This window comes from Aphelocoma coerulescens, chromosome 9 (genome assembly GCF_041296385.1).
Source record: "Aphelocoma coerulescens isolate FSJ_1873_10779 chromosome 9, UR_Acoe_1.0, whole genome shotgun sequence".
In the NCBI taxonomy this organism is placed as follows: Eukaryota; Metazoa; Chordata; class Aves; order Passeriformes; family Corvidae; genus Aphelocoma; species Aphelocoma coerulescens.
The window spans coordinates 3,776,402-3,801,017 of NC_091023.1; the positions used below are offsets into that span (position 1 = coordinate 3,776,402).

Below are 24,616 nucleotides of genomic sequence, written 5' to 3' on the forward strand. Positions count from 1 at the left end.
TCTGGAGTATGTGTGCACAAAGGAGCCTCAAAACTAGACATGTAATTGCATGATTTGGGTGGGAGGGGTGGGTTGGTGGTGTATTTTTTTTTAATATTGGAGTCCTGTCTGTATCCAGGAAAACAGTCTTCGATTTTGATGAGACAAACATATTGGGAATAAAAAATAGATTCAATAAAGAGAATTTGGTCAAGACATGGGTAACAGGAACATTTTGGGGTACAGCACAGCCGAGGTCAGGCTGCTTGGGAGGAAGTGCTGGGAAAAGGCAGCGGTTCTGCCGGCTGCTGCTGCTTTCTGACACCAGCTCTGCAGAGAGGCAACAGGACTCGGCTTAATTACTAAAGATTAGCTTTCAATCCACTTTGGACTCCATCTCCATCCGCACACATAACAACCGGCCCTCACCTGCCTTCTGTAGCGCGGCGGTGGCACCGCGCCCCGGCTCTGGCCCCGGCGGGGATGATGCCGCGCGGCCCGCGCCGCTCTCGGCTCGGCTCTGCGGGGATCGGAGCGAGCAAGGCTCCTGCCCCGAGCGAGCCAGCCCTACGCGCCCGCAGGCATCGGGCCGGGCCTGGCTCGCACCCCGCCCCTCCTTTCGGTCCCCCGGCGCTGCCCAGGGCGGGATCGCGGCCGCTCGGGCCGGGCCGCGGCGGGGGCGGAGCGCGGCGGGGCTGTCCCGGGCCCAGCTCGCGGCCATGGCGGGCTGGCTGGCGCTGCGCGGCGCGGGGACGGCGCTGCTGCCGGGCCGGGCGCTCCCCGCCGCCCCCGGGCCGTGCCCTCGTCGCGGCTGCGGGGAGGTGGCGGCGCTGCGGGCCATGGGCTTCAGCCAGGAGCAGGCCCGGCGGCTCCTGGCGCTGCAGCCCCGGCTCGGCCCTGAGCACCGGGAGGCGGCGGCGGCGCAGCTGCTGCTGCTCGGGCTGAGCACCGAGGCCGCCCTGGCGCTGCTGGAGCGGAGCCCGGCGCTGCTGCGGCTGCCCACGGAGCGACTCCGGGAGCGCGCCGAGGAGCTGCGGCGCCTGGGGCTGGACGGAGGTAGGGCAGCGTGCGGGGGTGCGGGGGGGGACACCGGGGCCCTGCCGCTGACCTGCTGCCCGCAGGCCGGCTGCTGCGGGCGGTGAGCCGCTGCCCCCAGCTCTTCCACGTGCCCCGGAAGAGGCTGGAGGCGGCGGTGCGGCTGCTGCGGGAGCGCTGCCTTTTCACGGCGGAGCAGCTGCGGGAAGTGCTAGGAACCTGCCCCACCGTCCTGCTGGAGGAGCCGCGCACCCTCCATCACCAGTTCCAGGTGAGGACCGGGACCCACCTTCCTGCCAGAACCGGCTGCGGGAAGAGGGCTGTGCCTGACACCCCCCGTCCCGCCCCGCAGTACGCCTACTTCAGAATGGGGGTCCAGCAGAAGGAGATGGTGAAGGCTCGGCTCTTCCAAATGCCCTTTGCTGAGCTCCGGAATCGGCACGTCTTCTTGGAGCGCCGGGGGCTCTACGAGACCCCACACAAAGGGCAGACCCAAACCAGTAACCCAAAACTGAAGGACATCCTTCAGCTCCCGGAGAAAGACTTCCTGGCCAGTCTGGCACACTCTACCCCAGAGGAGTATGAGGTCTTCAAAAAGCTGCTGGCTCGAGAGGACGAGGAGAAGGAAGAGGAGGATGTGGATGCACTACACACAGAGGACAGTGATGATTTGGACAGTGATGAAAGTAAAACAGCGCGGGAGTGAGGAGGTGAGGCTCCGAGGTGCCCGAGCCCTCCCCTGTTCGTGCACTCTCTGGCTGCTTTGGGCTCCCACCCCACACCAGCACATGCCAGGGTCGGTGCAGGGCCCTATGGGTGGGGCACAGATAAATCCCATCTGTCAAATACAACAACAGTCATTCCTCCTCCTTGACCAACTACTTAAAAAAAAAAACCCCTCAGTTTCCATAAAGTGTTTTTATTAAAAAAAAAAAAAAAAATTAAACAAAACCCCCTAATTTATTTCCAAGTCTAGGTTAAAACCTTCCGGCTGCATTACATACTGTGCCGGCTGTGGGACAGGAGGCAGTGGGCTGCTCTGCCGGCTGGCAGTGGGACCAGGCTTCCTGCTGCTGTGGGGACAGGTCCTGTGGAAACAGAACTGTCCCATGGTGGGGCCACCTCCACCTCCACAGCCCATGTCAGCACTGATCTCGTATCTGACAGAGCAGGGGTGCAAATACTCTCAGACCACAGCTCCAAGCCCTCCTGTCTGGGTTTCCCCTTCCCCTGCTCTTCCTGGTAGTGGGGACTGGCTTCTTCTGCCCTGGGAAGGCAGGGCTGCTGTGCTTGCCAGGCAGCTGGAACGGGACCCGGCAGCCTTGGAGGAAAACAAGGCAAAGCTGGAGGTGGTGCAGGAGGGGAGCAGCATGCTGGCCAGCTGGTCGTGGCTTCACATTGTCCCTGCCACTTGCCTCTGCAGCTGTGCCTCCAGGCTGAGCACTATTACACTGCTCCCAGGGGGAAGAGGGTGGTGGCAGGAGCGCTGAAACTCCTGGGCTTGTCCTGCTCTGAGAGCATCTTCCAAGCTGCTGCTTGAGATGTGGCTGAGCAACAGAGCTCTGTGATGCTTGGCAGGAGGGGAGGGCCTCCCCACCAGAATAATCCCATCTGCTGGGGACGTGAGGCTCTATACCATAACTGCGATATATCTCTGGTATGTGTTAATTTATAATATACACCGTGTACGTTAATACACAAATCTATGTTTAACTAGTGTTGTCATACAAACTCACAAAAACTAGGAACGTTTCTAAGCTACACTTTTTCTTTCCTTGCCTGCCCTGCTGCAGTGCTGTGTGCTGGTCCTCTCCTCCCCATACCCTGCAGCACTGGTGCCACAGGGAAGGCACACTCTGGGTGCAGTGCAAGGGGATGGCATGTGAGGCTGGCTTCCCCACCAAGCCTCTGCTGTGCCCTGCACTGGTGTGGAGGCAGCTACAAGTGCGGTGGTACTGGCATGCCTCAGCTGACAGACTTCACCCTACAGATCACGTTTAAAATTCTTTTTAGGTGCTCTATTGGTTTCTGAGCTGGAAATTTGGTTAAAACCAGGGCTTGTTTACAAAGCAAAGAAAAAAGGCAGGCAGTAGAAGCTGCCTCAGTTTCCCCTGCTAGAGCAGAGGAAACAGGAATGCTCCTCCACTGCCCATGCTCGCCTCACCACTCGGAGCTGCTCACCATTTCTAACTCATCTACAGAGGCTGCTCCTCAGAGCATATTTTGGGGGGCCAGATTTCAGGTGATGGCTAAGGCTTTTTGGTCTGCATTAAACTGTTTTATTTGAGGGTTATAGGTAATTTATAACCTTGGCTTATGAAAACAGATTGGTGCAGATGCTGTTGGCAAGGAGCCGGGCTGATCCCTGAGTGAAGCGGGGAGCCCATCGCTTGTGCAGGGTGGCTGGGGATGCTGAGCAGGGCTGGCCCCGTCAAGGGGCACTGGTGCTCAGCTCCTCAGGGGCAGAGAGAGGGCCAACAAAGGCAGTGCTGGGCCAGCGGGGGGGAAAGGGAGCACTACTCAGTGTGCTGATCCAGCTGCGTGTCCCTAATGGGCTGGAGGAGAGGGAGAGGTTGACACCAGGCAGGAAGGCTCCCCTGCTGTGTTCAACCCAGTGAGCAGATCTGATCTTCCTGGTGTTCGAAAAGCCCTTAAGATGTGGAAGGACGAAGCTTCTACTGCTTTAAACCCTGTGGAGGAGCAGGAGGAAAATGAGCTGGTGTACACAGTCTGTCAGATGCCCCGCAGCTGGCCTCTTCCCGCCCTATGCACTAGTCTTGGGCTGAGAGAAGGGGACCTACTGTCTCCAGGACTCCAGCCTTTGCCTGGCCCTTTCTGTGCAGGAATCTCTTGTTCATGGAACTGCAGAGCCAGGGGGAAGCAGAGCATTGCCTCCTGCTTCTCCACCCCAGCCACAACCAGGAGCCCTCAGCCATAAGCCCTCACACCCTCTCAACACGGCAGTGTAAGCCAGGGTTGTACCCTGGCCTGCACCCATCTCCCCGACTTCCTGCATGGGAACTGCCCCTGCCTGCAGCTGAGCAAGGTGGAGCAGGTACTTACTTCTATGGCTTCTTCAGTGTGTGACTGTTGCTTGGCTTTCTGGAAGAGAAAGGACGACAGCACCATCAGCCCCTTGGCCATTACTCACAGGCAAGCACACGGCACTGGGATCCAAGCCTTGGTCATATCTGTACCCCTCTACCAGTCCACCCCCCACCTGAGTGTCCCCATGCATGCTGGGGAATGCCAGCCAGCCACATCCTCCTGTCCAGGGTCACAGGAAGGCTGGCACACGCAGCGTGCTGCTGCTGGCTGTACCTGCTGCTTGTCCTCTCCGAACTGGTGCTCTCACAGCTCTCCTTGTAGCAGATGTCCTGATGTACCTTGTAGATTCTCCTGGACCTACACACACAGTGGAGACGTGAGTGTAGGGAACAAAAGGGAGAGATGTGTTTTGGTGAGTGTGAAGGGGAAGTCTGGGTGTTTCCCCTATTTCCTTCCAGGCTGCAGTAGCCAGCCTTGGCAGGAATGGGGCTCAGCCTGCTGTGCCAGAGGACTGATCCCAGCCAGGCCTTTGTGCCTCCATCGCAGGGAGGCCGGGGGCAGAGCAGCACGCCCCATGCCCTGGCGCTGCACCAGGGCTCCCCCAGCCCTCTGCTCGCAGATGGAGAGGCAGCCAGGAGCTGGATGGGATCTGCTGCTGTCTGGGGCTCACACACACCAAATCCAACCTTGCTGCCACGTGGGTGGGCAACAGCAGTATGGAGCTGTCACTTCAGCAACACCCTGCCCTGATGCACAGCTGGGGGGTACCCACAGGGGCATGCCAGGCTGCTCAGCCTGCGCTGGGGAGGGGGAGACTGCCAGCTGGGGTTGGAGACGGCCTTGTGCTTGCTCTCCCTTCCCCAAAGCTGAGCTGCAGGGAGACATCCCCGGCTCAGAGCACAGGGGGAAGGGGGAAGCATAACCTGCAGGCAGTACTCACAGATAGTGGCAGGTGCCTCCTTCCCACACTGGGAATGACCTGGTTTCCGAGTACAGCCGCGTGCACGAGTGTGGCACCTTCTTGCAGGCTGCTTGGGGAATAGGAGAGGGGAGCTATCACTGAGCCCATCCCTGGCCCTGCCTGCCTGTGCCTTGTGGCAAGGGTCCGATGAGGCCCCCCTGGCTTCTTGGCCGTGCTGGAGGGCTGGCCTCAACAAAGCTGACCCACCAGTAGAAGCAGAGCCCCCAGCTTCACAGTGCCTATGTAACCCTCTGGGTAAGGCAGGAGCCTGGCTTGCCAGACAGAGGCAGAGAGCTCAGTCAGGAGCAGGGACCAGACCTGCACTCGTATCTCCTCAAACTAAGAGCAGAGCCCAGCCCCTCTCTCAGCTGCCGGCATGACACAGATCTCTAGCAAAGCCTGGCATCGTGGGAGCCCCGGGTGCTGGCAGGGTGTGCTGGGTGACCTACATCCTGGGGGACCTGTGACAGGGACAGCCACCAGCCTGGCACTGCAGGAGGCAGTCTGGCCCTCTGGAACAGCCTGGCACTCACCCAGCTGGCAGACCCGGCCCTTGAACCCTGGGCGGCAGGCACAGTGGTAGGACTCGTCATCTCTGGTACAGGTGCCTCCATTCCTGCAGGGATTCTTGGAGCAGCTCTGCCCCTCTCCTGCAAAACACGCTCGACCATCAGAGCCCGGGGCCACAGCACAGCCCTGCAAAGCCCCTGGCATTGCCAGGGTGCTCCCAGGAAGAGCAGGTGGGCAGGGGTGCCTGCCATGCCTCCAAGGAGGGCAGGCTGGTGCTGAGCACGTTGCCTGTGGGGCCAGGGCTGGGCTCCTGCTGCTGTGGGTCTCCCCTGGGACTTACTCTTGCTCTTTGCCTCACGCAGCTGCAGTGCCAGACTGTCCCAGCTGGACACCTCTGTGTTCTCCAGCTTCACTGGAGCCTCTGGCTCTGGACAATGAGAGGATTAAATGTCACCTTCCAGGCCAGAGCCAGACCCAAAGGCAGCCCCTCCAAGGGGATCCAGCCTGCCCAGGGCTTTGGGGCACTGGTCAGGCCTGAGGCAGTGCTTTAGCCCTTCCCAGTTGGCATCCCTAGAATTGGGGTGACACTCTCACTCCTCCTGGAAGGGTCTGGGACACAGAGTCCTGGGGAGGCAGGGGCACAACCAGGATGTGCAGTGAGGCCAAGGACTGCCCTCAGGTGTGCCAGGTCCCTTCCCCACCCCATGGCATGGGGTTCCCAGGTGGTCTAGGGTATCTTGGGCTGGCATTTGTACTCCCGGTCTTCTGAGGATGGAAAATGGGGGCTAGGTCTGGACTAGTGAAGGGTTTCTCACCCAGGCACCCTCCTCACGTGTGAAGCTGTTCTTGACAGTGGGGGCTGAGGCTGCTGGGCAGGCAGGGACTGCACTGGAGGGCTATGGAGCCACTGCTCAGGCTCCTGCTGCTGCTGGCAGGGAAGAAGGGCAGCAGTGCCACAGTCAGCATTGCCTCCCATCAGCAAGGGTCCTTCTCTGGGCTCCCCCAGCCAGTCACTCCTCTCCTCGGGCAGGGGTCTAACAAGCAGAGCAGATGTTTGCCTGCCCAGGGCCAGGTGAGAGGACTCCACCCTCCTCTGTGGCTCCCCCAGTCCTACAGCAGCCTGCTGGGCTGCCACCTCAACTTGCAGGGAGGTGCAGGAGATGGCACTGGATGACAGGAGCAGGACACAAGGGCAGAAGAGCACTTACGCGTCTTCACAGTGATGGCTTTTCCCAGCGCAGTGCCAAACCTGGCGCTGATCCTCCCTCTGCCATCCACCAGCTCCGTGAACCTGGGGCAGGAGAACCATAAGGGTATGGGGCACTGCGGGTTCCCCAGGCCCTGTGTGCTGGGGCTCATGGCAGCTGCATAAAGCATTCACTGGTGGCATCAGGCTCTGTGCAAGTCCCATGGGGGACCTGCTCACAGGGTAAGGGGCCTGCCCGGGTGAGAACCCCAGTGGATGGGCAAGAGGCTGCACCCTAGCAGGAGCACGGCTTGACCCTGCACACACCTGGACATGGAAACTGGGAAAAGGGGCTGGCTCAGCCTAGTGCTTGGGCCAAGTGCTGGTGGAAGAGCCAGGAGTGCTGAAGCAGTGCCTACCTGGGGGCTGGCGAGGGCTCCTCAGCTGTGTCGTGATCCGCTAGCAGGCGGAGCTCGGGCAGGAAAGCTGGGGGCAGCCTGTTCCGCAGAACCCGGGGGTGCCCAGCTTGGCTCCACCGCCTGTCTGGAGCCCCATCCCTCGGCACTGCAGACCAAAGGATGAGGCTTAGTGGGAGGCAGTGTGAGCCAGTAACCCACCTCCCAGCCAGTCCCATCATCTCGTCCCATCATCCCCAGGCTGCCAGGTGACACGAGGACACTCTTCACACACTGGGCACGTAAGTGCCCATCACCAAGCTGGAGCTCTGCATCCGCCCTTCGCTAACCCTACAACCTCCACCTCCCCTTCCAGTGGACCTGTGTTTTGTCCCCACAGCCTGCTGCAGACACCCAGTGCTGGGGCAGCAAGGGCTCCTCACTCTGTTGGTCAACTGGTTTCCACCCCCTGCCCCGCTTCCCTGTCATCCCATTGCCTCCCTTGTGCTGCAGCAATGCAGCAGAGCCCCGTGAGCACTCACAGGTGTTGACGTAGAGGTGGATGGGCTCGCTGTGCACCTGGCCCTGCTCCGTGTTCTGCACAGCTGTCAAGGACAGGTGGTACCGCTGCCCAGGCAGCAGGTCCCGCACCATGTAGGACACGAGTTTCCCGTTAGGCATGTAGCGGCTCTTGATGCTCTGAGCAGTGGTGACATTGATGATGTACCCATCCATGGTGCCAAAGGGCGGCTGCTCCCACACCATGGACACAGAGGTGGCGGTGACGTGGGAGGCGGTGAGGTTTTGTGGGGGGAGAGGCCCTGTGGCAGGCAGGGGATGGGGAGGAAAGTGGTCAGAGCCGGTGTCCTTGAATGGCCACTGCCCTACTTGCTCACACCACCCTACAAGTGTGCCAGGGCCCCAGCTTGCCCAGCACTGCCCGGGCCAGCCCTGAGCCTGCTCCAGCCATGAGATGTACTGCGAGGGGATGCTCAGTAATAGGTCCTTGCCAAGACAGACAGAGCCTCACTGCACCCTGGCACCCAGGTCAGCCCTTGCCTTCTGACGGCCAGATAGCAGGGGATGAATCGGGCCCATGCATGGGGCTGGGCTCATGCTGGCCTCAGAGACTGAACAACATTTGGCAGGGGAGGACATGCCAGCGTTTCTTTCCCGGCCTCCCCAGGCCTGCCTGCACACCTCCTACTTGCTGTGCTGGCCAGACAGTCTGGCAGCTCCCACACCTCTCCCTCCCCACAGCTTTCGTGCCAAGCCCCTTCACCTGCCAAGCCGGGATGGCAAAGGCAACCTCACTCACTTGTCCACACATGAAAAGGGGCTGTGGCCAGGCTCTCTGAGGGGTGGTCTTCCACTCCCAGGCCACTCAGTGTCGTGACATGGATGATGTATCTCTCTCCTGGCTGCAGGTCCCTGTGGAGGGAAAAGATAGGGTGGGAAGGGGTAAGCGGGGCAACCTGAGGGAGCCAGTGCCCTGGCAGCCACCACCACCCCACTCACAGGAAGGTGTACTTGGCCACACTGCTGTTCAGCTCCACGGTGCGGCCTGCCAGGTCCCCCATCTGGCGGATGGAGACCCTCACCCTACTGACAGTGGAATGCTGGAGTCGGTGGAGAGCCCACTGCACCGTGATGGCACTGGCAGTCACATTCGTGATCTCAAAGCCTTCCACCGGACGCGGTCCTGGCCGGAGCAAGCAGAGAGGACCGCGGTCATTGTGGGTCATCCCATTCCTTCCCCATGCGCCCCCAAGGGGGGTCCTGCAGGCACCTCTGGATCTCCTTCCCCAGTGGAACAGCTCAGTGCCGCCTCTCCCACTGAACTCATGCTCTCCTGTCCTCTCAGCCTCCAGGCAAGCAGGAGGCACGTCCATCTGCTCACCCACAGGGTCTTGTGCACTCCCAAGGCTGTTCCCTCTGCCCCAGCCCCCCACCACAGCTCCAAAGGGGCTGTAGTGCCCAGGCCTGGCCCTAACCACAGAATCATCAAGGTTGGAAGAGACCTAGAAGATCATCCAGTCCAACCATCCTCCCAGCACTGTCACTATAACCCCTAAACCACACCACCCAGCACCAGATCCAGATGCCTCCTGAACACCTCCAGGGATGGTGACTCTACCACCTCCCTGGACATCCTATTCCAATGCTTGACCACCCGAAGAGTGAAAAATTTTTTACTACTATCTAATGTGAATCTCCCCAGTCTTGGCTTTAGGCCATTTTCTCTTGTCCTCTCTCTGCAGGCATGACAGAAGAAAACAGCCTCCACCACACTACAACCTTCTGTCGGGGAGTTTTGGAGAGCAGTGAGGACCCCCTGAGCCTTCTCAAGGCTAAACAAACCCAGCTCCCTCAGCTGCTCCTCATAAGATATGTTTTCTAGACCCTTGACAAGCCTTGTTGCCCTTCTCTGGACATGCTCCAGCGCCTCAATGTCCTTTTTAAAGTGAGGAGCCCAGAACTGAATGCAATGCAGCCTCAACAATGCCGAGTGCAGAGGGATGATCACTTCCCTAGTCCTGCTGGCCACACTGCTCTTGATACAGGTCAAGATGCTATTGGCCTTCTTAGCCATTTGGGCACGCTGTTGGCTCATGTTCAGGCAGCTGTTAAACAGCATCCCCTAGACCCTTTCTGTTGAAGAGCTCTCGAGCCACTCCTCCCCCAGCCTGGAGCTACAGGGGGGTTGCTGTGACCCAAGTGCAGGACCCAACACCTGGCCTTATTGAACATCATGCTGTTGTCCTTGGCCCTTTGATTGAGTGTGCCAAGGTCCCTCTGCAGAGCCTTTCTACCCTCAAGCAGATCAACACTCCCATCCAACTTGGTATTTTCTACAAATTTACTGAGGATACATAAAATCCCTAGGTCCAGACCATCAGTAAATACATTTAACAGGACCAGCCCCAAACTGAGCCCTGGGGATCCCCACTAGCGACTGCTAAGTCCATGACACACTTCAGGTGGCCATACTGACCCCAGCATCCAGCCATGGCTTGAGGGGCCATGAGATGCTGTGCCCAGCACTATGCTGCCATCTCCTCTCCTGGGCTTCACTTGGTCTCAGCCCGCTGTGGGAGATGTGGCTCATGGGCTTTACCACCACCATTCTCCTCAGGGGCCATCTTCTTTCCTACGTCCAATTTCCTCTGTCCTGTTTGCATTTGATTTCCACACCTGCCTGCCCTAGAAAGTGGGATCACAGCTACTCTGCCTATCCATGCCCCAGAGGCATCACTGTGCCCCTTCCTCCACCCATGGAGCAGAGGTGCCTGACAGCCTCTGTCCTTGCTGGCATGTTCCCACACCAAGCCCAGCAGTATGGCAGGGTGACTGGCCCATGGGATTGCAGAAGCCCCGCTGCCTGCCTTGCATGGGGGCTCCTCATACTCTCCTGGGCACAGTGACAAGGAGCAGAACAGCCTGGCCCCAATGAACAGGATTCAGGAGCAGTCCCCGCTGCAAGCTCCCTTACAGCCCCTGCACAGGGTGAGCCACAGGGCGTCAGGCCTTTTACTCACAGCAAAGAAAACAGCGATTCTCTGATTCTCAAGCACTTTCCAGAGGCCCCCAGCTGGATTTTAGGACCTGCACCAGCAAACCTGCCAGGTTTGACACCATGCTGGAGCTGGTGGCAGGCTGGAGGTGGCAGCACAAACCCTGGCACCTGCAGGGGCCGCGCACGCTCAGGACCGTGATCCCCCTGGGGACGCTACTCACTAGTGCGCGTGGTGAGCATGACGGGCCTGCTGATATCATTCTTGTTGTTCACGTTGCGTTTGACTGAAAAGACAGAAATATTGTAGGCTCTGCCGGAGGTTAGTGCCCGCAATTGGTGGGCAGAACGACTTCGGTCCACAAAATCTGTCCTGCGGTAAGAGCCGTCGAGGGATACGTACGTCACGGCGTAGCCGTCAATGAGTTGCCTGGCAGCTGCGTCCTCAGGTGGGTGCCAAGAAATCAACACACCAGTGTCCTCCACCCTTTCCACCTTTAATGAGGTTGGTGGCAGCAATTCTTCAGGGTGTGTGCAAAAGCAAAGGGGAGAGGTAATGCCATGAATCTTTAGAGAACAGACCCTGTCAGCAAGCGGCAGAACAGCGGCGATAAGAGGACAAGGTCCTCGCTTGTCTCACTCGGCACACCTGGCAGGGGCTCTGTGGGTGTAAGCCACCCCTGGCTCAGTGGGCACAGGAGGAGCCAAGGTGCCAGGAGCATTCCCTGGTATCACTGGTGGCCAAGCACTTGCCACTGCGGGACGGGGCGAGGGCTCCTGGGGAGGCCAGTGCCAAGAGGCTTCCCTCAGACGCCTCTGCCTCCCCTCCTGAGGGCATCCGAGGGATTGCCATTGCTGCAGGGGAAATCAGTCCCCCGTGTCCTGGTGCCAAGCTCGGCACCTGCGGCAGCGACTCAGCATGCTAGCACCCACCCATGGCATTGGTGGGGCATGGGCTGCCACCCCCAAGGCGAGCCCCCAGCCCTGCCCGCCTCAAGGAGTGCCGCTGGTCCCGGATGGTGTTGAGCCCCTCGTGGGTGGTGGGCACTGCCAGGCAGGTGTCAAGCCCCACATCATGTCCTGGTGCCGCTGCTGAGGGCCTTTACCTTTTTCGCAGTTCTTGCCTGTGTAGCTGACTTTGCAGGTACAGCTGTGGGTGCCATTGCTGGGCAGGCAGTAGCCTCTGCTCCCACAGGGGCTGGAGAAGCACGGGTCACTGGCTGTGGGAGAGGTGCCAGGTTTGGCAGTGTCAGCAGTGCCACTGACCCCGGGGCCACCCTGCGCTGCCCTGCCTGCCTCACCTGTCTCACAGTGGTAGCCGAAGAAGCCCTCTGGGCACACACAGAGGTAGGAGCCCCCGTAGCTCTCACACTCCCCTCCATTTCGGCAAGGGTCTGACTCACAGGCATCCACTTCTGGAGGTGGGAGAAGGCCAGCAGTGAGCATGCCAGCAGCCAGCTCCCATGAGCAAGTGACAGTGACAGACCCCCAAGGGGGCAGCAGGGCAGATGTGTAGCCCAGGGTTTGGCACAGCTGGGCTGGACACTGAGTCCCCCACTGTGCACCATGGTGCCCACATCCCCTCGAAGGGGTGGACACCTTGGAAAGGGAGTCCATCACTGTTGGACACCTCATTCCTTGTTCCCTCCCCATCAGAGCAGTTTCAGCTCTGCCCCCAAAACTACAGGCAAGGAGGTGCAACAGTGAGGAGCCAGGTGATGGCTTGGGGTCAAGGTGTCCAAGACAGTGACCAGCCGCCTGGCATGGTGCCAGCCCTGGCAGTGTCCTGGTGCCCAGAGTCCAGCTTCCCACTGACCCAGGAAGGGAGAGCCCCTACCTGTCTCGCACTGGGTCCCCAGGAAGCCCTCAGGACAGTAGCAAGCAAAGGACCCAGGGAGGTCCTGGCAGGTCCCGCTGTTCTTGCAGGGCTCCGACTGGCACTCGTCAACATCTGGGGTCCGGCGGGAAGAAAGGCGCCAGCTCAGCACAGAGACAGCTGGTGGCTAGGGACAGGGGCTTGGACAGGCAGCGCTTCACCCACAGGGCACGGACCCTTTCCCATGTCACTTGCTTCCCCAAGTTCAGTGGCAAGGAACATCCCTGCTCCTGGACGCCCACTGCCTCATGCCTGCCCCTGAAGCACGTGACATGGGGACATTCCTTCAGGGACACGTGGGGACAACTGGCAGTGCAGGGCTGTGTCAAGTGATCCATCCCATAGGGTGCCTGTGTCATGTCCCCTCATCTAACTTCCAACAGCCCACTTTCTCCTACCACTGTCCTCTGCCAGATCCCAGGGAACTGGGCTGGAGCCACCTGCCAGAGTCCCACCACCTCCCACACTGCCCATTGTCCCCAGCCAGGAGCAGTGTCTCCCTGCTGGAAAATCCTACAGCTGGCTGGGAGTCCTGGAAGAGAAGCCCTTGCCTCAGGCTGATCCAAGCACACACAACTCCTGGTAACCAAGCTCCTGGCCATGGAGTTCCCAACCCACTGGGCTTTCCCAAAGGCTGGAGCGTGAGGAAGGGATCATGACAGTCCTGGAGCATGCCTGGCATGGTCTCTTACCCAACTCGCAGTGGTAGCCGGTGTAACCTGGCTCACACAAGCACAGGAACGCAGAGACACGATCCTTGCACTGGCCACCGTTCAGGCAGGGCTGGGACTGGCACTCGTCGATCTCTAAAGGCATTTGAGCAAGGGAGAGACAAAGTGAGAGACATGAGCACGGGACAGGGATCCCAGGGGGGAAGGCAGTAGACAACTGGAGTACATATCCCGGGGTCACCAAACCATGCTCGTGACCACAGCCCACCGGGATGGTGTCTCAGGGCTTGTCCACTCCCCAGCCCTCCTCACCATCACATTCGGGGGGGTCGCTCCAGACACCTGGCACACGGCAGACACGGGGATGGTTGTGCTGGCTGAGGATGTAGCCCAGCTCACACTGGTATTCAGCCAGCGAGCCCACCTTGGTGGAGTTGAAAGAAGCCTGGGCATGCTTCACCTCACTGGGGATGCCACAATCGACCTCTGGGGAGAGACAGGGAATGAATGGGGCCCACAGAGGCACCCCAAGTCCCCAGCTGGAAGAGGAAGCGCAAGGCCCTTACCAAACTGGCAATGCTTCCCCACATAGCCCACGGAGCAGGTGCAAGCATAGCCCCCACCGAGGTCCTCGCAGGTAGCCCCATTCTCACAGGGGCTAAGAAAGCAAGGGGAGGGCACTGGAAGAAGAGCAGAGCAAAGAATGAAACCAGACCCAGCCCCCTTTCCCCTTCCAGCAGGGCACAAGAAGAGTTGCAGGGAAAGGGGCTCAAAGCAAGCATCGAGCTCTTGACGGCCAGGCCCATCAGCCCCCAGGTAAGCCCTCCTCAAACCTACCGATCTCGCAGTGCCGGCCGGTGTAGCCTGGGGGACAGTCACACTTGTACTTGCCGATGTAATGGAAACAGGTGCCTCCATTCTGGCAGGGCCCTGATGCACAAGGGTCCGGCTTACCTGGGGGCACAAGGCGGGTGTGAGCCTGGTGGGGCAGCTGCCACCTGTCCTCCCTGTGGGGGGCGGGGGCTGTACCGATCTCGCAGTGCTTGCCGGTGAAGCGGTAGGGGCAGGTGCAGTGGTACTCGCCATCCGCCTCCCTACAGGTGCCCCCGTTGCGGCAGGGCCCCGTGCTGCAGAGCCGAGGCTTGGCTGCAGAGAGAGCACCCAGAGCAGGGTCACCCAGAGCTGTTGTCTCCCACCGGCACCCCACCAAACCCCTCGCTGCAGGAAGGCTGACTGCATCCTGGGCACAGCAACACCACAAAAATTACACTGAAGATGTGTGCTGGGGCCTTGGGGGCCCACAGGTGTGTGATGCTGGGAGGAAGCTGGCTACTCCCAAGGGCAGAAGCTGTGGCATGTAAAGAAAAAACACCAACACTGATGGTGTTGTATGGGAAACAACTGGATCTGCTGCTGTGACTGTTGGGTGTCATGAAGGGAGTCATGCAATCCCTCGCTTTACCCTGTAGGATGGGGTGGGAAAACCTGCACCAACTTCCAGCTCTGCGAGTAACTGTTCATCTCCCCAAAAGGTCCAAGCCCTTCTCCCAACCTCTGCCAGGTGCTGAGGCCACAGGGAGCACTGTGGAGGTACCTTTCTCGCAGTGCATGCCAAGGAAGCCTTGAGGACACTCGCAGATGTACGAGTCGTCGTGAACCTTGCAGGATCCCCCATTCAAGCAGGGCTCTGAGTCGCAGGGGGATGGCATCGCTGCAGAGCCAAACACAGGGCATCACCGAGGATATATGGCCAGGGGCACAAGGGCAGCTTCCCTGCTGGTAAGGGTACTCCCCTGCTCATCCCCACCCTAGCGCTGTTCCCACATCCCCGTGGAGTCTTACTGTGGTTGGTGCCATAGTTGGTGTGGCAGACACAGAGGTAGCTCCCACCATACTCCATGCAGTACCCACCGTCCGGGCACTGCGTGTTCATGTTGCACGGTGTCGTGGTGACTTCTGCAAACACACGGCCGGTGCCAGGTCCCTCAGCCAGTGGCAGGAGGAAACCCACATGGAAACAGGAGTCTCCTAACTTTGCAGGGTCCAGTGAGACAGGACAGACCCTCTGGCACAGACAGTGCAAATGGCAATGCCTAGCCTGGATGCTCAGTGAGCTTCAGCGAGGGAGCGCACAAAGGCTGCTACTCCCTCCCCACCCATGGGAGCTGGGCTGAGGCAGAGGCTGGGATAGGCACAGCTCAAAGGGGGAGTGATGGAGATGGAAGCATTGCCATCTCGCCAGGTGACAGTATTTCCAGGCTCAAATTCAGTGTGTGCCCCTGGCATTGTGCTAGCCTCAGGCACCGGCAGTGTCTCCTTGCTGGCCCACAGACTGCCTGACTCAAGCACCCCAGAGGGAATGAACACAGTAGGCAAGAAGCTTTCACCTACCAAATTCACAGAGGAGACCAAAAAAGCCAGGAAGGCACTGGCAGACGGTGACATTCCCCTCCAGACAACTGCCCCCATTACGACACTCACAGCCCTCAGAAAGCTCTGCAAGAGAGGAAACAGGAGCTTCTCAGGACCTTTCCTGCTTGTGGGCTGGGACAGACAAGTGGCCTTGCCAGATGCCACTCACAGGGGAAGCTCAGGTGGACAGCAGCCCCGAGGCCTTCAGACACACAGACACAGCCTCCTTCAGCAGGATAGACCCTCTGTTCAATCCCAGAGCCCTGAACAGGCTCTCTGGGGCTGCTGCTTCTCCCTCTCATGAGCATGAATGCTCCCCTTGAGATGCTGCACCCCACTAGCGAGTCCCCTGGGTTGGTACTCACGGTCTCGACAGTCCTGTCCAGTGTAGCCCTCCTGGCACTCACAGACATAGCCCCGCTCCGTCTCCAGACAGCTGCCCGCGTTCTGGCACGGGTGGGAGAGGCAAGCACCAGGCATGCGGGGCCCTCCTGTGGGGAATAGGGAGCCTGAGCGGGAGGGGTCAGTCTGGGGCTGGAACATCCTCTGTCCTGGGGATCCTGCTGGAGGTCCCAGCACAGTCAAGCAGCCCCACAGGAAGGTGTTCTCTCCTGGCAGCACCATGGCCGCTCCACACATGCTGCCCACCAGTTTCAGCAGTGTCTATGACTGGCACAGCCCCTTTCCAGCCATTTGCCCAATCCTACCCAGTGCCCCTGACTGCAGTTCCCATGCCAGGCTGGTCGAGGCACAACCCCACGCACCATACTGGCAGTTGTTGCCGTAATAACCCGGGGAGCAGGTGCAGATATAGCGGCCAGGGCGGATGTAGTTGCACGTCTGCCGGTTCTGGCAACTCCGATCCTCGCAGGAAGATGAATCTGGTAAGGGGAAAGCAAGGAAGTGAGCGTGAGGAAAACCTGGGCCTGGGAGAGAGGCCATGATGGCCAGCAGAACATGGGGGACACAGTCCCTGGCGTGGGTCATTCTGGGGCACAGGCACCTGTCTCGCAGCGCTGTCCCACAAAGGGCTCCAGGCACACACAGGTGTAGTTATCGACCAGGTCAATGCAGTGCCCACCATTCAGGCATGGGCTGGACTCACATTCGTTCACCTCTGCAAGGGGAGGCCAGGAAAGGTGGTCAGGTCATGTGTGGGCACAGCCAGCTCACCTGGTGCCTCCCAGCCTGGATGATGCTCAGGAGCGTGAAGGCGACAGACAGAAAAAATAGGTTCCACTGGCAATTCCAAGCATTCCCCTCCCAAAACTACATGCAGGAATGAAGCTGACGGGGAAGGAAGCTTGCCAAGGTATGAAAAGTCACCATCTCCACCCCACACCTGTTTCTGTCACCCACCTGTTTGGCAGTCCACCCCCGTGTACCCCGACTGGCACAAGCATGCTGCTGTCCTGTTCGCCACCTGGCAACTCCCACCATTCTGGCACACCCTGCTCTCACATGGTGATTCTGCTGCAGAAGAATATCAAAAAAAAGAGGGGCAGGGGTGTCAGCCTAGGTGCAGGACCAGCACATGGCACCCTCTACACGTGGTGATACCAGGCCTAGGCAGAGCACAGATGGGAGCCACCCATGCACCTTCTGTAAGGAGACAGTGGCCATGTCCCCAGTCATGACTGTGCCCAAAACCTGTCCTTAGGCAGCTCAGCTCTTTCATCCCCCTGCGCCTCCTGGATGTCAGTGTGCTGTGCTGGGCATTTCTCCCTCCCTTCCTTCCTCCCCCACGAGTCAACTCCCTTCTCGCCTTTTCCACTGGCGCGGCAGCTTGCTGGGAGCCAAATGCTTTGGCGGCACTTCCACTGGCAGCCGGAGGCCAGAAGCAGGGGAAACCTGTAACCACGGCCCCTGCCAGGGACTGGGAGGGTCTCCCCTGGCTTTGAAGAGCTTGGGACCAGAGCATCACCTGCAAAAGCAGGGCCTCCAAGGCTTGTTTGAGCACTGGCTGCCAGCTTTTCTGTCTAAGGGAGTGGTGGTGGAAGAGTGCTGGCAGCAATGATGAGCAAAGCCCTCAGAAGTGTCAGCAGCAGGAAAAGCTCATGGCCAGAGAAAAGCTTCTTTTGCCTGAAGCAAGCTGAAATCCAAGTTGGCTGTCACAAACTGCTAGAGCTCAGCAGCTACTGCAGGAGCCCTGGTCTGGAGAGCCCTCCCAAGAGCAGAAGTGCCCCCCAAGCCGGGGGTCTCTGCTTTTCAAGTGCTGTACTGCTCACCGCTCTCACAGTTGTTGCCTCTGAAGCCTGGCGGACACCTGCAGGTGAAGCTGCCGGCACCGTTGAGGCAGGTGGCTCCGTTCTGACATGGGTGGGAGAGGCACTCATCCACATCTGAAACAGAGATCCAGGTGGGGACAGGAGCTCAGGGCAGGGACAGACAAACTGCCAGCACGCAGCAGTGACACGGGGAGCGAGACCTGCTCCCTGCAGCAAAGCGCTCACCAACATGGCACCTCTTCCCGGTAAAACCAGCCAGGCAGGAACAGGTGTAGGAGGGGTTCCCTGTGATGCAGTCCTCGATACACTTCCCCCCATTCAGGCAGGGCCGCAGCGTCAGGCAGACAGAGGCTGTGGGAACAGGCAGTGACCCCTGTCAGCCCCCACCCTGGCAGGGCTCACCTGCCACCTTCCAGCCACACCAGTGCTAGGGTCTTTCCCTGCACCCGCCCGGCTCCCTGGGGTGCTTGGGGAGCCCACGGGGCTGCCTGCCTGATGGTGGGGCAGGGTCTGCTCCTCGCAGGCTGCCCTGGGACAGGGGGCAGTTTTATTCCTCCCGTGCAAGGGGGAGAGGCTGCACAGGTCTGCAGCCTGGCTACAGGGAGAAGGTCTGCTCCACTGGCTGGGGGGACATGGACATGCCCTCACTTATCATTCAGGGCAGAGGGAAAGGAGACAGGAGAGCCCATGTACAGAAAATCCACCGATAACGCAAGACACACAGACCACAAGTGGGAAAACATGGCCAGGGGGAAGTGGGGATGAGGAACAGCTCTGTGGGGGATGTGCCAGGACCCCTGGAGTAGGGAGCATGGACCAAGCCCTGGCAACCTAGCCCCACATGGCAGGCTGGCATTCAGCAGCTCTCCACATGGCTCAGCCCAATGTACTGGGACTGACGGACATATGCACTCCTCAAGGGTGCTGGCCCCTTATGCCCTGCTTGGCAGTGGGCTGGCAGGGTCCCAGCTGTGCACATCACCTCCTCCCCAGCCTCCCTCATCACTCCCCGCAGGCTCCTTTAAACTAAGAACTCTTCCTCCCCTTCCCATTTGCTCTCCCAGCCCGTTCCCAGCCCCAGGGCAACCACGGGTGCCATCCCCAACCACAGCCAGTGCTGAAGACAGTCCCCGCATAGCTGCCTCCCCTCCCTCCCCAGAGCCCTTCCAGATATCTCTTCCACCCCGCGGAGGTGGGGGTTGAGGCAGGGAAAGATGGGGCTGGAGAACAGTGTGGGGTTGGGTTGGGAGTTAAGTAAACCTAACTGCTGTCCTCTTACTTGTATTGCTGCAGCCCCCCACTTGCACCTGGGCATCATCGATTCTGAACACCCAGCGCCCGGGGATACCCACATTTGTCGTCATCTCCACGTCAGCGATGTCATCAGTGCGGGATCCGGGAATGTTGAAGTAGCGCTTTCCATCACCAGCGTTAAAACCTGCCTGGAAGGACAAAGGCAGAGAGTACAGAGACGTCACCAGTGCATGGGGGAAGGCAGCTGGAGCATCTGGACTCGTCTCTCCTGTCACGTGGCACCACTGGTGGCACCGCTCAGACCAGCTTTCCCCTTCCACATGCCACAGGCCAGCGCTTGGCCCTGTCCACATGACAGGACAACAGGGTGAAGTGGACGCTTGGCCTGCTCAGTCCCTTCCTGGGAATTCAAATCCCATTCACTTCCTCTCCACCTGCAGCATCCTGCCTGCTGCAGGCTGGCAAGCAGGGAGCCAAGCATGGATCAACTGTCAGTAATTTCACACATCCGAGTGGGTACTGGGGTTTTTGTGGGTGTGGGTGTTGGTTTTTCTTCCCTTTAACACAACAACACACACAGGGATGAAATAAGACTACAAGCAAAAGCTGTGCTAGCTGTGGCAGCTGCTCTTAAAGGCTGAGGTTAGGAAGGAAAAGGGACTATGAAGCAGCAGCCAAGGCAAAGACCTGTGGTTTCAGGATAACAAAGCCCCCTGTATGGTCTCAGCTTTGGGAGCCAGAGCACACACAGATATTTAAGAACTCTGAAGAAGAAAAAAAAAAACAAGCAGGGGGAAGTTTTCCACCTCCAAGAAACCCAAACAGGAGCCATGATCTGACAAGGGGGATGTGCTACCCAGGCACCCCAGGGGCCACATTCGCCACTTACCTGTGCCGCGATGCCACCGAGCCCAGCAAAGTCCCCCCCACTGCTGGCGTGCATACCCGTGGTCCAGGTGATGGACTCATAGTTAAAGATGGTGAAGGAAAGCTTGCCATCTGTGATGAGGACAATCTGGAAAGTGTTCACCTGCAGCAGGGAGGGAAGGAAAGCAGTGAGGGATGATGAACCAGTCATAAAGTAAAGTGACAGAAACTACATTAGCAAAGGGGTGTTTCCTTGAACCCCAGTCCTCCTCCGTGAGCAAGGGCATTAGAGTTTAATTATTTTTAATCTTAACTTGTTGTGATCCTGAGCTAGAACAGCTCGCTTCTCATCCCAGAGGAATGGGAAAAATGGGGGAAAATATGGATATTGAGCATCTGGAAGGCAAAAGGTGCCTCACTTTTGCCCAAGAAGGCTGATGATGTAAAGCCTCCACATGGCACAAAAAGGAGGGTTTGGTATTGCCAGCCCACTACTGCTCTGTCACAGCAAGGTATCGTGATGGAGCTGTCATGGTCAACTTAGCCCTGCTAACAGCTCCGTGCCACAGGCAGCAGGTCTGGCACCACACTGAAGGCACACAGGTGGGGTGGCTGCTTTGCCTCAGCTACTCACTGGTGAAAATGAGCTGCCCCCGAAGAAGGTGACTCGGTACCAGGTTGCAATGAAGACCCACTGTGCAGAAAACCCTGGGAACTCAGGGAAATACTGGGCAATGTCCCTGCTCGCTCTCTCCAGGATGGGCTGCTCGGTGCTCTCCCGGTAATATATATCACCCGCCCGCCGATTATCCACATCCGCCCAGAAAGCAGCAACCACACGCCGGTCCTTGGAGATGGGGAAGGCCACTGGCGTGAACTGGGAGACCTCCTTCAGGAATGAGATAATCCCATTGTTGTTTACCTGCAGAGAGGAAGGGAAAGAAACGGGTGGCCACAGTTGGCTCCTGCTGCCAGCAGGAATCCATGTTTTAGAGGCGCTTTCCATTTCATCTTTCTCTCCCCCTCTCCTTTCCACAAATATTGGAGCGCTTCCCCTTCCTGTCCTTAGAAGCAGAGACGTGCCTCAGCACCCACAACACCCACAGCCCCCTGCCCCAGCCGCCTGCTCACTGGAGCGCGGCTGTGGGCAACTGCCCGAACAAACCCAGCCCTGTTCTCCGGGCCAGGGGAAGGGGAACAGCTGCAAAAACTGCAGGAGCCCTGCGCATAAAACAAACAGTGCCCGGTGTGTGGGGCCAGCTCACGGCACTGCTCTTGGCAGGGGTGAGGGCCTGAGCTCGCTCCCTAGTCTCATGGCTTACAGGCAGCCCAAGGGGCTGGACCCTCCTGGCAGGGGGCTGTGGGCACTGGCCCATGTGGACACTGGCCCAGGGTGGGAGGAGTCTTGCTGGGCAGCAATCCATCCACCGGCATGCACAGCACTCCAAGTGAGCCAACGGGCTCTTGATCCCCAGATGACCAAGTGCCACCACCCCATGCAAAGCCCCGGTGCTTCAGCAGGCTGTTCTCATTAAAGGGGGGGACACTAGACCCCCAGGGTGAGATATTTCAAGCTGTTCCTCAGTACTAACTAATTGGGGCAATTAGGGTTCTGGGATGCCTGGCTTACGGGTGGATGGCAGAGGCAGCCACAGCCCAGGGAAGGAAACTGGAAATAGTGGATGCTGCTGCCTGGCATGCTGCCTCCCAACTTGGGAAAGCAGTGGGAATGAGGAAGGTGAAGAAACCCCCTGCCTGCCTGAACAGGCTGGATGGGGCAGGGATCAAACGGAAATGTTCTCATCCTGAGCTCCCAGATTTCCAGGAGAACACCCTGCCAGCAGTCTGCCACAGTGCCACGGCTGGCGGTCCAGTCAGCTCCAAGCCACTCTGTTCCCCAGCCCACAAGCAACAGTGGGACAGGCAGGAACACACAGCCTCCAGCCAAGCTCTCCAGTGTGCAATGTCTGCCTCTGGCAAGCCCCTGGGCTGCAGGATGGAAAAGGGGGCCTGGTGCAGGCAAGAGGCTCTCAACTAGAGAGAGCAGCTCTGGCACGCAGGCAGGCAGTGGTGTCACACTCGTGTGCCAAAAAGGAGCTGGGAGCCAGCATCCCCAGGAGCCATGTGGAAGCCAGAATGCCTTCACCCCAGCTGCCAGTACAGCCAGGCATGGGGGCTGAGCTGTGCAGTCCCTGGGGGAGGTCCCCAGTCCCTGAGAAGGGTTCATAGCCCCTCCATTTGAGCACAGGGCAGTCCCTACTGTGACTAAGGGAAAGAGGATTCTGTTTTCCCAAAGCCTCCGTAACCCCACTGTGTCCGCAGAGGAACATTCTTCCCTTGATTAAAGCAAGATGGGAGAGAACCAGAGCCAAGAAGGGCTTTTTTTGTTGTTGCTGGTTTTTGTGAAGGAGGAGGGGGGTGGTTGGAGGCAGCCCTTGAGAATAGAGGTTTCCAGGTGAACCCAGCCCTGTGCCAGTCCCCCCAGACAGCAGCTCCCCAGGGATGAGGGCCCCTGCCACATAGACTTCTGGGCTGGGGGCAGGCAAACTGCAGAGCCATGGGGTCTCAGCTCAGGGAAGGGGGATGTACTGTCCTCTGATCCCTGCAGTCCCCCCAAGACCTAGAGCTACACTGTGGATCCTCTATGGAACAAGTACCATGTCACCTGGCTTCTCCCAGCCTCTTCTATCCTTCCACGGTAGCTCAAGCCCCAAGCCCGGATCCCTCCCACCCAATGGCAGGGCTGGAGCTTTGATCGGGGAAAAACAGGTAGGACCAAGGACCCTCTGCACTGAGCCAAGGCAGCGGAATGGTACATGAGCCCAGCTCCGGGGTGGCATCAAGGCAATGCTCAGCCCTCTCCTCCGCCAGCTGGGTCTGGGTCATCATTAAGTCCAGAGCAAACCAGGGAAAAGGGATTAGGAAGTGGAAGGATTCACTGTGCCAGGTGGAAACCGGCACGGGGAGCCCAAATCTCACTCCTGGATGCAAGACAGCACCACCCAAAAGACTCCATGGACAACCAGGCACTCAGGGTTGCCCCTCTGGCCACAGCTACCGCGGACATGATGGCCAGGCATGACCCGATTTCTCTGGCCACAGTCCCCTCCCAGTGGCTTAGGGGTTGCAAGGGAGCATGTTACCAGTAGTCCCAGCAGCCCAGTGGGTGCAGGGAAAGGCAAGTGAATCGGATGTGCCGAGTGGGCAGCCTAAAGTGCGGGTGTCTTTATTCTACATCACACTCAGAGCCCCACCAACACCCTGCTCCCTGCAGCAAGGGCCACCAGCCAGAGGCCACCATGCTAGGGCTGCAGCACCAACGCTGAGCTCTTGCCCACCAGATTTATCCAACTGCCTGCTGCTGGGATCCCCCAGCATGTCCCCAAGCCAGTCCCACAAGGTGTGGGTATGCAGCTACTGCAGGCTCCAGCCAGGGCTAAGTCCAGGCTCCCCACCGTGGGTGAGCACTTCGCCCAGCATTCCCAAGGCAGTGGGGCCAGGATCCCCGCTGGTGACCCCCACACTGAGCCATGGGTCCAACATGCTTCCCACGCCTGGGGCCCACTGCATCATCCTCAGCACACTGCTATTGCTCTGACGTTTCCAGTTAAGTGGGGACCACCTGATGGCCCCCAAGAGAACTCAGATTCACCCAAGCAGGACAGGAAAGTGGCAATAAGAGGAAGGGAAGAACAGGAAAGAAACAGAAAAGAGGGAGTAAGAGGGAGGGAAAAAGAGGGAATAGGAGGAAATAAATAAGAGGGAGGGAATAAGAGGAAATAAGAGGGAGCGAATAGGAGCAAATAAGCACAAATAAGCGGAAATTACTCACATAGAGGCCGGTGTGCCCCGCACCAAAGAAGGGGAAGGGGATGGAGAGGGGCCGGAGCTCGGAGCCACCGTCGTCCTGCTTCCGCGTGGCGGCGTCGCCCTGGGCCGGCCCGAAGGGGTAGAAGTCCCCCAGCGGCACCTCGCCACCGGCCCACAGCCACTCGCCCAGTGCCACCAGCACGGCCCAGCCTGCCAGGACCCGCATGGCCGCCGGCAACGCCGCTCGCCTCTCACGGGGGCACCAGCCACGGAAGCATGGCGGGGGCGGGGCGGGGCAGGGCAGGGCGAGGCGGGGCGGGGCGGGGCAGGGGCAGGGGCAGGGGCAGGGCAGGGCAGGGCAGGATGCCCGCTGAGGGGCACGGGGAGGGCGGCTGCTGCCCGGAGCCGAGCGCTGGGGCCGAACGCCCGGAGCGAAGCAGAGGCCCCTCAGCTCCGCCGCGCGCCCGCGCCCTGCCGGCCGCGCCCCCGCCGCTCATTTGCATATTCCGGGCGCGGCCAGCCAATAGGCGCGCGGCGCGCCGGGGGCGGGGCGCGCGGGGCGGGGCGCGCGGGAGGAGCGCGAGCGGTGGGGGGTCCCCCGCGCGCACGGAGCCCCCCCCGCTCTCCCAGCCCAACCCACGCGTGGGCACCGAGCCCCCGCCGTGCCCAGCCGCTCTCCCCAGCAGGGCTCAGCGGGCTCCTCCGCTCCCTTAAAACAGAGGACTGGGTGAGAAAAAAACCCGTGTCATTTCCTCTTTCTTTCCTGTTTTTTTTTGGCTTTTTTTCTTTTTTTTTGCTCCCCATCCCCCCCCCCCCTTTTTTTTTTTTTTCAGGTGCTAAAAATATTATCAGGAAATTCTTTTCAGGAAT

The 24,616-nt window shown here is 59.4% G+C and overlaps 2 protein-coding genes across 4 annotated transcripts; one reads left to right on the forward strand and one right to left on the reverse strand.

Annotated features, from left to right (window-relative positions):
• The first annotated feature begins 684 nt into the window (after nucleotides 1-684).
• On the forward strand, nucleotides 685-1,940 carry MTERF4 (mitochondrial transcription termination factor 4). Its single transcript, XM_069024045.1, has 3 exons — nucleotides 685-1,035; nucleotides 1,101-1,285; nucleotides 1,367-1,940. The coding sequence occupies exons 1-3, from the start codon at nucleotides 699-701 to the stop codon at nucleotides 1,718-1,720; spliced, it is 876 nt and encodes a 291-aa protein (XP_068880146.1). The 5' UTR covers nucleotides 685-698; the 3' UTR covers nucleotides 1,721-1,940.
• On the reverse strand, nucleotides 1,941-23,987 carry SNED1 (sushi, nidogen and EGF like domains 1). 3 transcript variants are annotated; one of them, XM_069024044.1, is made up of 33 exons: nucleotides 23,769-23,987; nucleotides 20,571-20,858; nucleotides 19,959-20,099; nucleotides 19,095-19,257; nucleotides 18,041-18,166; nucleotides 17,816-17,929; nucleotides 16,947-17,060; nucleotides 16,591-16,704; nucleotides 16,352-16,468; nucleotides 15,953-16,078; nucleotides 15,567-15,671; nucleotides 15,018-15,131; nucleotides 14,770-14,886; nucleotides 14,205-14,321; nucleotides 14,013-14,129; nucleotides 13,742-13,855; nucleotides 13,488-13,661; nucleotides 13,197-13,310; nucleotides 12,466-12,579; nucleotides 11,930-12,043; nucleotides 11,735-11,848; nucleotides 10,853-11,149; nucleotides 8,633-8,816; nucleotides 8,433-8,545; nucleotides 7,657-7,935; nucleotides 7,139-7,283; nucleotides 6,742-6,824; nucleotides 5,874-5,960; nucleotides 5,557-5,673; nucleotides 5,003-5,090; nucleotides 4,336-4,419; nucleotides 4,078-4,116; nucleotides 1,941-3,704 (listed from the first exon to the last, which is right to left on the reverse strand). In XM_069024044.1, the coding sequence occupies exons 1-32, from the start codon at nucleotides 23,970-23,972 to the stop codon at nucleotides 4,080-4,082; spliced, it is 4,335 nt and encodes a 1,444-aa protein (XP_068880145.1). In that variant the 5' UTR covers nucleotides 23,973-23,987; the 3' UTR covers nucleotides 1,941-3,704; nucleotides 4,078-4,079. The 3 variants fall into 3 exon arrangements, with proteins under 3 accessions (XP_068880145.1, XP_068880144.1, XP_068880143.1); XM_069024043.1 differs by having other exon boundaries at nucleotides 14,013-14,321; XM_069024042.1 differs by lacking the exon at nucleotides 5,003-5,090 and having other exon boundaries at nucleotides 14,013-14,321; nucleotides 23,769-23,972.
• Between the last annotated feature and the right edge of the window lie 629 nt (nucleotides 23,988-24,616).